Source organism: Rhinoraja longicauda, chromosome 2 (assembly GCF_053455715.1).
Source record: "Rhinoraja longicauda isolate Sanriku21f chromosome 2, sRhiLon1.1, whole genome shotgun sequence".
In the NCBI taxonomy this organism is placed as follows: Eukaryota; Metazoa; Chordata; class Chondrichthyes; order Rajiformes; family Arhynchobatidae; genus Rhinoraja; species Rhinoraja longicauda.
The window spans coordinates 8,727,077-8,740,156 of record NC_135954.1 but is presented as its reverse complement, the minus strand read 5'-3'; the positions used below and the strand labels follow the sequence as shown (position 1 = coordinate 8,740,156).

The window sequence follows — 13,080 nt, the reverse complement described above, 5'->3', positions numbered from 1 at the left end:
ATCTCCATTGCATAACATGAAAATGTTAGGAATTTATTTTTTTCATTTCATTATCTGCATAATTTTGCATTTAGATTATGAAAGTGAGACAGAATACTTCCTTTCAGAGAGGTGGCAGGATGTAATAATCCCGCTGTGCAAAATCTTGGTTACGTGAACGAAGAACGTTGAGCTTTCCACTAAGTTGAAATATATGCTTCGTTGTGCAACAAGGGGCTGAGACACCAAGACCAGCCACAAAAGTCTAAGGTGTGGCGCGTCGAAAAAGGCTCGAAATAAAGGCGAGGAGCCGGGTATTTCGGGAGGTTTGATTTTAATACGTTTGCTAGACCGGTCAAGTCTGCCAGAGTGAAATCGCGCCCAAAACCTCGTCCTTTATTACCGTAGCAAAGGGCCGCCCCCCCTGGACCGGTCCATTCCCGTGCCGAGGGGTCGGACGCGCCACAAAGGCAAATTATTCCATCTGATGTTGTATGTTATGTTATGAATACAACCAATATTCTGTACATGGATTCTTGTCATTATTAATTTTGGGGCTTCTCCATTTTTCATCTTTTACAATAAAATATAATCCGTCAGATTTACTGTGATCATATAAAATAGTTCATAGATTACTTCAAAGCAAATAGCACAATTACATGCTTCCTTTTCCTTTTGTTGGTTCTTCCAAATTCCAATATCAATAATCTCTTTGAATGCAAACTAAATTTAAGGAGATCCTAGACTATGTAACTCACCTCCAAGAGGAACATCCTGAAATTGCTTCTTATCTTTCCTCCAATCTGCCACAACATCCAGCATGGCATTGAAATGAAAGTCAATGGACTTGTCAATGATGGGATCAACCACCTTTCCACCTTCTTCTATTAGATCACATCTGTCCCCCAGTTTGTGCATTTTGTTTCCAAGCTGCATCAAAATCATTGCAAACAAGTTGAGCAATGCCTATACACTGTAACGAATAGATTTACTTTGTGCTATAACAATTAAAATGTCTACTCATATGAAAAACAATGTTACAGTCACTTAAAACAATGTGACAGCATAGAATATATTTTAAGTGTTTATGTAGTGATGGAGTTCATTGTTCTTTCAAAGTGTAGACAGTTTTTTTCCTCTGTTCCTGGATTAGTGCGGGATGATATGGAAACTGATGGAGAGTGGGGGAGTAGGGGGGGCATGGGAGAGAACAGGAGAATGCAGGAGAGAGACAACAATGAATTAAACCTATATTGCATCTACAAAATGGTCAACATGGTGATTATGGTCCGGGAGGAACTGGTCCACAATATAATATCCAGACCAATTCATATGTAGTCCCAGGATTTAACTTAACCGTTATAATTTTTTCAATACCCATAACCTAATAGGAATCTTCAAATGGTGTTAAGAAATGAGAATGTCTGTTGCTTTACTGTCAAAAATAGTGTATTAGTCCTAAAAAGATCCTAAATGAGCACACATTTGCTTTTTTTTTGGAAATTGGAGAATGAGGCGGCGATAGAAAAAGTAGTGTCAAAAATTATTAAAAGGTTGCTGGTAAACAAAACCACATTTCAAAATAGATAAAGTACAAGCAAACATACCAATAGAGCCAATAACATAAAGGGAAAGGTTATTGGTAAAATAAATTAAGAACTTTATATATTTACAATAATAGTCAATTCTGATAATTTCACCATGTCAGTGTTTACAGTGACTTAAGTGAAGTCTTATTATAGTATAAAATTCTTAATTTTTTTATTTTATGCAGTTAGAACATAATGAACAATGTAGCCTTAATATTACTGCTATGAGATAGAAACCCACTTGCTCACACATTAGTGCTATGGGATTGTTAATGCAGCCATTAACAATTTGTGCTCCTTTTCCCACTGTCACACCAAGAGAGTAATCATCCCACACACGTCCACCAATCCGATCTCTGGCTTCCAGCACCATCACCTGAAGTGGAAAGAGGAAAGGAAACACAAAGAAACTAAGGATCGCTGACCACTCAATATTTTGATTTTTCAAATACCGGTGGTCATTTGTTATAAGTCTCAAACTACACTCAAGACCTCTTCGCTCTAGTTTAGTTATTACTGAGGAACAGTGAAAAGCTTTTTGTTGTATGCTATCCAGTCAGCCAAAAGACTATACACGATCACAATCAAGTCGTCCACAGTCTTAATCATTAGATGGCTACAGACTCCACTGAGCAATAAGAAAGGGACTTAGGAAAAATTGGTCAAAATTAAATGATTATTAAAATATATCATGTATCATATGCTAGGTAGTCTGATTTGGATTTTAATACCTAATCACCAAACAATATTTCAGGAAAGAGAAAAGTACCTTTACTAAATCAATGATTAAAAAAGGGATAACTCTTGTAAAAAATATTCTCTCCCAAATATTTATTAAAATTGACAATGAGATTTCTTTTAACAACTCACCACATGACTGGCTTCCTAATCAAGGCTGACATCTTTGCAACATTTCCAAGGCTACATGTTAAAAAAGAAAGTTAAAAGCCATGATTAAAGAGATTCAATGTCCAGCCTCAGAAACACAGCAAAGATAGCAGCCTAACCACCACATGAGGTGTTCTTTAATACAAGACACATTTTGATACGGTGGTGCAACGTATACTTTTTCACCGAGAATAATTCCCGATACTTCAGATCAATGAAGCGATGTGTCACAAAGCCACATAAACCAACAAAGTTCCGGTGTTTGAACCCTCACAGTTCTGGGTTTGAACCCACCACTAGCAGTTGTCCCTAGTCTCAGCAAGATATGAACAAAGATGTTCCTCGGTTGCAGAAGAAAGTTAAGTTAGGGTTCCTATTGATTGTTTCAATCAGAAACTCTTGACATGCTTAAGAAATAAGATTCCAACCTGATAAAGCAGCCATCTTTGACAAGGTGTGCTAAATACCAAAAGGACATGCAAAATATATAGCTGAATGATCCCACACAATTATATCAAAGCTCGACATCAGGCTGTAGCAAGCATAAATAGTGTGGACAATTAAGCTGTAACACAAGAAAGATCCAAGAATATCCTTAACATCAATAATGTCAGAGACCATCATGCTTGCCCTGAAGCATCTGTTCACAACACTATAAGCCAAGTTTTAATGGTGTGGTCCCATAGTTTTTACCGGATCCAATGCTCTCAGTTCATGTGTGAATTAAACTGGCTGGGGACAGGCTTCTGCAATTATGGATCTTCACAAAGTGCCTACATTTGATTCTTACTGCAACAAATCTAGATGAAGATGGGACCAAACATTTGAGCCTGGTCTTTGAAATAGTGAAAGAATTTCCATTTTTTAATGTGTCCAAAACCATATATGACTGAATGTGCCTATAGAACTTTAATTATTGATTATATTTTAATTATTGATCATTCTTTACTGGACTTTATCTTGCATTAAACATTATTCCGTTTATCCTGCATCTGTACATAGTGGACAGCATGATTGTAATCTTTTCACTGACTGGAAAGCAAGCAACAAAAAAGTTTTTCATTGTACCTCAGTATACATGACAATAAACTAAACTAATAAAAAATAAATTAAATGTAATGATTGTGGGACTACTTAATTATGTTTGCTATATGCTGCTTACATTCTTGAAGAGGTATATGCTGTCACTTCATGCGTAAGTATGACTGGCGTTGCTCCCAGCATGTTCATCCATACTCAAAATTAAACCAGCTGCATTTCAGCTAGAATCAATAGTTTCAAGGGGGCAGACAAGAAGGCGTCAGTGTAAATGCAAGACTTGATGCTTTGAAAGTAGTTGAAACAGGAAATAAAATAGAGATGGATAGGTTTAAAGGATGCAATTCTGAAGCTTGGGGTGAAAGGTGAATGCAGCCCGAAAGATGGAACAATTTAATTTGGGAATGGTCAACATGCAAGAACTAAAGAAATGAGTGGTACATAGCTAGTGAAGGTTACAGAGATAAAGGGGCTTCAGTCATTGTAGAACATTATACTGGACCACCGAAAGTAGTTGAAAGAGGAAATAAAATAGAGATGGATAGGTTTAAAGGATGCAATTCTGAAGCTTGGGGCCTTGAAAGGTGAATGCAGCCCGAAAGAATAAATCAGGCAACTGCAAGATTTATTTTTATTTCCTGGTTTAACTAATACCAGCACAACCTGGTTTAATTAATATGATGCAGCAGTAGAGTTGCTGCCATACATCGCCAGAGACCCGGGTTCGATCCTGACTACGGGTGCTGTCCTTACGGAGTTTGTACGTTGACCCCGTGGGTATTCCTCCGGGATCTCCGGTTTCCTCCCAGCCTCCACAGACGTACAGGTATGTAGGTTAATTGGCTTGGTATAACTGTAAATTGTCCATTGTGTGTGTCAGATAGTGTTCATATGTGGGGATCTGTGGTCGGTGCAGACAGTGGACCCAAGGGTCTGTTTCCGCGTTGTATCTCTAAACTAAACTAATTTTGTAAATATGATCATGCCGGCTAGTGAAACAAAATGCGTTTATGATCATCAGTAAATTGAAACCTTAAAAAGCTGCCTTACTTTAATTCCAAAATTCCGCAGCTGTCGAGCAGCTGCTAAGCCAGCGGCACCAGCACCAATAACAATAACATTTTTCTGGAGAAAAGAAAACATAATACATCTCAATTAATCAATCGCTGCCAATTCTTTTTCATTTTGAATACCCAAACAATCAACTTGAACTACATATTCTCTCAGTACAATAGCAGCATTTTCAAGCATTTCAGCCAGAGATGAACAACAAGTAAAAAAAAATTTAAATGGTATTAGAAGCCTTAGGATTAATCAGTTAAAAATTCTGCACCAACTCAGAATTCAACATCCATGTATAATCCCCAAGGTTATGTTTAAAAACGATATGAAGTCCAAGTAAAATACATGAACAGTCCAACCTTATGGTAACAGCTGGGCAGAAGAGGGCGGTCAGGATTGACAGTCAACACTCCAGTGTTAACTAAGCCCTTTCTCGTAACAAAATACAAGATCTTCTCCACTTCCATCACACAGCGAATACGAACAAGTCCTCGGACTACTATGTGGTTTGCACACTTTTGAGGAGTGAGAACCTCCTGCAAATGAAATACAAAGGATAGGAAATACATTGCAGCAAGGTTAAGTAGTAAATAAGAATAAATTATTTCATCCATTGATGACATTATTTCATAACAGCTCTTTCAGTGGTGCGCTTCAGCGTTACGAGCTGGGCCCATTGCTGGTTGTCATCTATATCAAAGATTTGGATGAGAACGTACAAGGCATGATTAGTAAGTTTGCAGATGCAAGTGGGTGGTATTGTAGATAGTGTGGATGGGTTGTCAAAAATTGCAGCAGCAGGACCTTGATTGGTTGAGCAGGTGGGCTGAGGAATGGTTGATGCAGTTTAATACAGAAAAGTGCGAGGTGTTATATTTTGGGAGGTCCAACCAAGGCAGGACTTACACAGTGAATGGCAGGGCTCTGGGAAGTGTTGTGGAGCAGAGGGATCTAGAAGCGCAGGTACATGGTTCCTTAAAAGTGGCATCACAGGTAGACAGGGTGGTCAAGAAGGCTTTCAGTACATTGTCCTTCATCAGGCTTTTTAGTTAGAGTAGGGGAATTAAGAACCAGAGGACATCGAAACATAGAAAATAGGTGCAGGAGGAGGCCATTCGGCCCTTCAAGCCAGCACCGCCATTCATTGTGATCATGGCTGATCGTCCCAAATCAATACCCCATGCCTACTTTCTCCTCATATCCCTTGATTCCACTAGCCCCTAGAGCTCTATCTAAATCTAACATAGGTTTAAGGTGAGGGGAGAAAGATTTAATAGGAACCCGAGGGGCAACTTTTGTTTTTAAACAGAGGGTGGTAGGTATATGGAACAAGCTGCCAGAGAAGGGAAGTGAGGCAGGTAATATCACAATGTTTAAAAAACATTTGTACAAGTGCATGGATAGGATAGGTTTAGAGGGACATGGGCAAAACACAGGCAGATGGGACTAGTGTAGATGGGGCATGTTGGTCAGCGTGGGCAAATTGGGCCGAAGAGCCTGTTTGCACACAGTATGACTCTCTGACTATAATTCTATGGCTTGATGGTGGTGTAGCAGTGGTCTAGAATGTTAACATCCCACAAGGGTGGAATGGGTGCCAAGAGAAATCTAACAACATTATCCACACAAGGCTTACTGTGCAATTAATGTTCCAAAGAGCCAGAATTAGATTAGGAGCCTTGCTGTTGGTATTTGGGGAGTATGGTCCTGAGGTTTGCCTGATGGAAGTCACTGATAATGCTAAATAAGGCATCAGGGTATGTTGTCTCAAGAGGATTGACGATCGAGTAGAGTTTGTCCAGTGCCACCTTAGCATTGGTTTGGGGCAATATGTGGAAAGCGTTTAGTAGATACAATTGATGGAAATTCGAGGGAAATATGGAACTAAGTGAGAAAAGCACCAATGGAAAGTAAAAGGAAGGGTGGAATGGGTGCCAAGAGAAATCTAACAACATTATCCACACAAGGCTTACTGTGCAATTAATGTTCCAAAGAGCCAGAATTAGATTCCTTAATGCCAAGTACATTGTAGGATCCCGGGAATATTCAGGGAACTCGTACAACTCATCCAGTTCCATCACATCTGGTCTGACACAAAGGGCCTTTCCACACTCATTGGGTTGATAGAAAGGTTGAAAATAAGGACTCAATCCTGCAACTGAACACAGAAAATTCCGTTATTGATCAGGTACACGTTCTCTCTACGCTGCTCATGAATCGGGCAACAAGCACTTCAAAATGGTGCTCAAATTTTGAATAGGATTCAAAATGACCAAAATCTTCATAATTAAATTCAGATTTACTATATTCACCTCAGAATTGTGTATCATTATTCAATGGTTGCAATGCATCCTAATAAGAACATTAGATTAAAACAAAACAAACACACATCGGTATATATTTATGAAATCTGTTAGTATTCATTAGTATCACACATACGCAAATTTTTATATGCGGTAACTGTCCCAGGTAACTCTCTTTCTTGCATTAATCAATCTCTTAACTATTTAGTCTCTTAACTAAGGGGCTGTATGGTGGCATAGCGGTAAAGCTACTGCCTTACAGCACCAGAGACCCGGGTTCGATCCGGAGTACAGGTGCTTGACTGCATGGAGTTTGTACGTTCCCCCCGTGACCTGCATGGGTTTCTCCAAAGACGTACAGGTTTGTAGGTTCATTGGCTTGGTGTAAATGTAAAATTGTCGCTAGTGTGTGTAGGGTAGTGTTAATGTGCGGGGATCGCTGGTCGGCGTGGACTCGGTGGACCAAAGGGTCTGTTTCCGCGCCGTATCTCTAAACTAAACTAAACATTTTCAAAAATTTCAATGCTACAAAATACTCCCATGCTGTCTTTATTTCCAATTTATTGCTAGGTTGCAATTTACATCTCCAACCCACCTATCCTTTCTCTCTGTCTCTCACATTCTTCTTTATCTTTGTGCTTTCAGTTATCGTGGAGTCCAAAACCCAGCATGAAGAAACACTAACTAACCTTCTTAAAACCTGGAACAAAATTCAATCCCCATTCCACCTCCCCAAGAGAAGATATAGCACACTAGTTTGAATGACATTAACTTTTCAAAACTGAAAACATTTAGAATCGCACACCCAGTTAGTTGAATCTACTTGAGAAAGATCTGGATTTAAAATATTTGGTCCACAAAATTGCTCCACTTCCAAACTGATGGCTGTGTAATGAGGTCATCAAGACATCACAGACCATAGTGGACTGGGAGAAACAAACCATGAAGCTCATCAACATAATTTAAAGATTTATACTGAAGGAGAGGAACAACTGAAAAGGCAAACAATTTTGGGCAAACCAGATGTGGAAGGAATAAAATTCCAAAAAGAAAAATCAATTAAGAGGTGAAAAGTAAAATGTGACCATTTGAAACACTCTAACATGATTCACAAGGAAGAAGACTGCTCCTTTGGGTTATGGTACGAGGAGTGCATTGGCAATTGTATTGAACGGGCCATAATTTCAAGACAATTTATTTGTAGAAAGTTTAATGTAAATTACCTGTGCATTTGGGGTGAGGAATATTCATAGAATAATTACGCACAGTATCTGTGGATATCTGAAATAGACCATCCAATCTTTTGATGAAGGGAAAATTTACAAAAAGTGACGGTTCATTTTGGGCAAGTTGTGGAGTTACGATACAACCAGCCTCAAGGTTTTTGCCAGGTTTTACAATAAAGTTCTATTTCTCCTGAAAATCCCCATTTTCAAATACTGCTTCAGAATCTATATGATTGACACAAAGTCAACATCAAAGGAGAATTGTTTGGTTGACATCATCAGTAGCTAGTGTAATTAACATCTTACCTGATGACTGAACAATGGCTTTGGTCTGCTCTGATGAATTCATCTTCATACTGCAGTACTCATTGTGGAAACGGTTAGTGTTGACACAGGAGGGACTCATGCCCACACAGTCTGGATAGTAAGCACCAAGAAAGGGGGCAGCTGGGCTGTCCTTCAGTAGTGGAGGCACAATTAGCATCGAGTACCACTTGTTATCTCCAACTTCACCCACACGCTGAAAAATTATAAGATAGAAAAAAAATCTGAAAGTTCATTTGTCTATCATAGATCAGCTTTCATGAAACACATAATGGGCCAACAAACATCCATTATTTGCAGTTCAAAAGATAATAACCATCATTTCATGTTAAGATATTTATTATACATATTTTCCAATATTCAAATTTAGAACTTGCATTATTAAGCAAGTCTAAACAATTGAGCACAAAAAGGTATTGGACAGTCAAAAGAACGTTATTGTTATTGGTTTATTATTGTTCGTGTACCAAATGAAAAACATTATTTTGGATGCTATCCAGTCAAATTATACCATAAAAAATATACAAAGTGCTAGAGTAACTCAGCGGGTCAGGCAGCATCTCTGAAGAACATAGATAGGCGGCATTTCAGGTCAGCTCCCGACCTGATCAACATCAGATGCTGCCAGATGGTATGTCTGCAAATCATACCATACACAAGTACTAACCAAGCCACACACAAGTAAAACAGGTAGTGCAAAGAGAAAAATGAACAGAGTGCAAAATATAGAGTTATAGCCACAGAGAATGTGCAGAGAAAAGAATGCAAGGGATGCAACAAGGTAGGTTGGAAGATCAGTCTACACCCTTAGGTTATGAGATGTCCATTCAGTAATACCAACTGGGGAAAAAGTTGTTCCTGAATCCTGTGGTACATGCTTTCACGCTTTTATATCTGCTGCCCAATGGCAGAATGGAGAAGAGGGAGTGACCAGGGTGTGAGTGGTGCTTGATTGTGTTGTCTGTTTTCCACAAGGGAGCATAGTGAGTCAATAACAAGAAGGGGGGGGAAAGGGGAGGCTGGTTTGCATGATAGTTTGCATGATGGGACTGGGCTGTATCCACAACTCTACAATTTCTCGAAGTCTAGGGCAAAGCAGTTGCTAAACCAAGTTGATGCAACCCAATAGGATGTTTTCTACAGTGCATCTGTAGAAATTGGTAAATTGGAATTTCCTTAGTCCTCTGAGGAAGTAGAGGTGGTCGTGTGCTTTCCTAGTCGTGGTTGGACCAGAACCCAATTGTCGCTGATATTTATGTCCAGGAACCTGGAGTTTAACACCACTGATTGAGGGAGAGTTTCATGTCTTGACCCCTAATCTAGTACTAGGTCTTGCCATTGTTTGAAATCTGGCCTATTACAGTGGTGTCATTTTCAAATTTGTGAACAGGGTTAGAGCAAAATTGGCTGCAGTCATCAGTGTATAGGGAGTATTGTAAGAGACTGGAAACGCATACTCGCAGGCTACTGGTATTCAGAATTATTGTGGAGAATGTGGTCTATCGGTCAGGAATTCGAGAATCCAGTTGGAGATGGGAATTTTAGTCCAGAGATTTGGAGATGAGCTTGGTTGGAAGTATGGTGTTGATGGCAGAGTTGTAGTCAATAAATAGGAGTCTGACATAGATGTCCTTGTTTTCGAGATCTCCTAGCAATGAGTGCAAGGCCAGGGAGATAGCATTTGCTGTGGACCTGTTACAATGGTAAGCAGGTTACAGGGTGTCTGGGAGGCTGGTGTTGAGGTTCGTTAGGACCTGCCTCTCGAAGCACTTCATGATGGTGGATGCCAGGTCCATTATGACAGTAGGTATTAACGTCACATGAACTTGCTCTTCTGTAGCACCAGGATGGCAGTGGTCTTCTTGAGGCAGGTGGAAACATCAGAATGCAGTAGGACAAGGTTAAAGATGTTAGCAGATATTCCTGCCAGCTAGTCCAAGGGCACGGCCTGGAACTCTAATTTACTATCTTCCAAGATTTACTATCTTCCAGAAATTACAGCCATGGTAGGCAACGTGATCACCCATAATAAGGTATTATTAGGTATCTTCATAACTGTGAATGCGTTTCCCATGTATGATTTCAAACTGGATTAATCGTATGTTACTCCTTAATGGGCTCAATTTTTAAGATTAGTCAGATGAAACATTTCGTATTTTCAGACATTATCCATACTAAATGACAAACGTTTTTCATTTTGCAATACACAGAAATGTCTGTAGAAGGACATTGAAATGCTGTTGATTAAAGCAAGTGAAAATACAAAGTTGGCATTGTTGCTGATCATACAGCATAAAATGTACATGTAATCAGCATATCCCACTCTTAATGATCACTTCTGCTCTGTGGTATCAAAGCATTCAAATTACAAACTACAAGCATTCCTATGAAAATAAACAAAAATTGAAGATGCTGAAAATCTGAAATAAAAATATCAGAAAATGCTGGAAAAGCACAGGTCAGGGAGCATCTGTTGAACAAAAAAAGTTAACGATCCAGGTCGAAGACCTTTACTCACGAGAAAAGAGAGAAAGCAAATTTGTTTTGGGAGAGAGTAAATGGGTAGAACAAAGGAAATGACCATAATAAGGTGAAACCACTGAGGATGAACAAGACACAAGGCACGGTTCACCCTCAGTCGTTTCACCTCATTACATACAGTCCCCTCATTCCACCCTTTGCCCTTCCCAACCTTCTCTGCTGCTGTACTAAGACTAACGTGTTTTACTCAACTTCAATTCTGAAGGGTCTCAGACTTGAAACTTTAACCATTTCCCTTCCCACATATGCTGTCTGACCTGCTGAGTCTCACCAGAATGTTCTGTTTTTTTTATGGAGTATCCCTGCGCTCTGTCGAGGACCTCGCGTCTCTGTCCCTAAATAAAGTTATCCCTGACCTGCTGAGTTACTCCAGCATTTTGTGAATAAATCGATTTGTACCAGCATCTGCAGTTATTTTCTTATACTAAAGTTATTCAAAGTTTTGCTGACCATATCCTCTCATTGAATCCCTGTTCACCCAGCACTACCATTATGCTCACTCAACTAAATAAATACCCCATCCCACACTCAATTTCCAAATTCTCATTGATTTCTAAACCTCCCATATCCTTGTGCTCTATTCCATGGAACTTTCTTTCCTTTTACAAACCTTCACAATCACCGCGCTTCCCAACTCTGGCCTGGTGCACATCTCCAATTTAAATTTGTGTTGGTAAACATCCACTCATCCATTTAAGCACAAAGATTCAGCACAAAGCTTTCTAAACCACTACCATTCTTACCTTCATTCTTACAACGTTTTTACTTTAACAAATGTTTTTGACATGTCTGATGTCTGTCTCAATATATTTTTGTAGCTCAATGACAAATTCTATTTATTAATGCTCTTGCAAAATACCTTGGGTAAATTTCACGATGTTAAGGCCCCTATATAAATGCATCGTAGGGTTGTTAATTGGAGATATATCCTGGCTTATAACCATTGTACTTACCAAGTCTTCAGACAAAGAGCAGGGGTCTGTATTTTCACTCTGAATGGATACAAAAGAGAAGATAGATTTTCTCTTTGAGCACAAGGATACAAAAACATAAAAAGGGAAGTAGTGTAAATGACTTCAGAGATCTGCTTGGATATTCAGTAAGATCATATTTGACCCTATTCCTCATGTCCACATGCCCATCTGATCAACATATTCTCCAACTACATTTCTCCAACTTACACTCCTTTAACCTTTTTACTCATTTCCTCAACTTATCCAATCCCTTTTGCAGAGCAAGTCCTCCTCAATTTCCCACTTACCACTGTATGAAGAGCAATCTTGGATAAGTTGCACGGACAAATCCATTCACCTAAATTCTGAATATCCCAGGGGCCTGTGTTGACCCACTGAAACCACCCTGCTAACCAAAAATGAACTTATTTTAACTATGTGCCCTTTACCAAATCCACTAGCCACACTAAAATGTCATCAAAGACCTTTTCAAAATGCAGATATTCTACATCCATTGTTATCCTTTCATTAGATTCATTAAACAAACTTAGTCAAACACAATTTTCTGTCTGAGTGTTCAGGTATGATGCCCTTAAAAAAACTCAGGTATTTTAGTGATAACAGACAGCATGTTAATTGGTCTATGGTTCTCCATCTTCTCTATTCACCATTTGGTAATAGTAACGTTAAATGTAAAGGGAAATGTTGCTTAATACCCGTACGCATCCATTATCTTTTCTTCCCACTATTTACCAATCCAAATCAAACAAAATGGCAGACTCCTAGTACACCTACAGATGCCACACTACTGTATAATGAATGGGTATCCAAGTACAAACTGTGCCTTCTCAATAAGGCTACTTCTAATAAATAACAATAGCCATCAATCAGGGCTGCACGGTGGCACAGTGGTAGAGTTGCTGCTTTACAGTTACTACATCACCAGAGACCCGGGTTCGATCCCAACTACGGGCGTTGTCTGTACGGAGTTTATACGTTCTTCCTGTGACCGTGTGGGTTTTCTCCGAGATCTTCAGTTTCTTCCCACACTCCAAAGATGTACAGGTTTGTAGGTTAATTGGCTTGGCATAAATGTAAATTGTCCCTAGTGTGAGTGTTAATGTGCGAGGATTACTGAATGGTGGGCCGAAGGGCCTGCTTTTGCGCTATATCTCTA

General features: G+C 39.3%; 1 protein-coding gene across 2 annotated transcripts in view; it reads right to left on the bottom strand.

The window, feature by feature from the left end:
* kdm1b (lysine demethylase 1B) overlaps positions 1–13,080 on the bottom strand; it is a 53,116-nt gene that overhangs the window by 14,912 nt on the left and 25,124 nt on the right. For both annotated transcript variants that reach the window (XM_078414826.1, XM_078414817.1), the window contains exons 7-13: positions 11,904–11,942; positions 8,392–8,605; positions 6,530–6,714; positions 4,916–5,092; positions 4,545–4,619; positions 1,810–1,944; positions 738–909 (exon numbers count right to left, since the gene is read on the bottom strand). In XM_078414826.1, the coding sequence (XP_078270952.1) occupies positions 738–909; positions 1,810–1,944; positions 4,545–4,619; positions 4,916–5,092; positions 6,530–6,714; positions 8,392–8,605; positions 11,904–11,942 (997 nt within the window). The remainder of the gene's footprint in view (positions 1–737; positions 910–1,809; positions 1,945–4,544; positions 4,620–4,915; positions 5,093–6,529; positions 6,715–8,391; positions 8,606–11,903; positions 11,943–13,080) is intronic.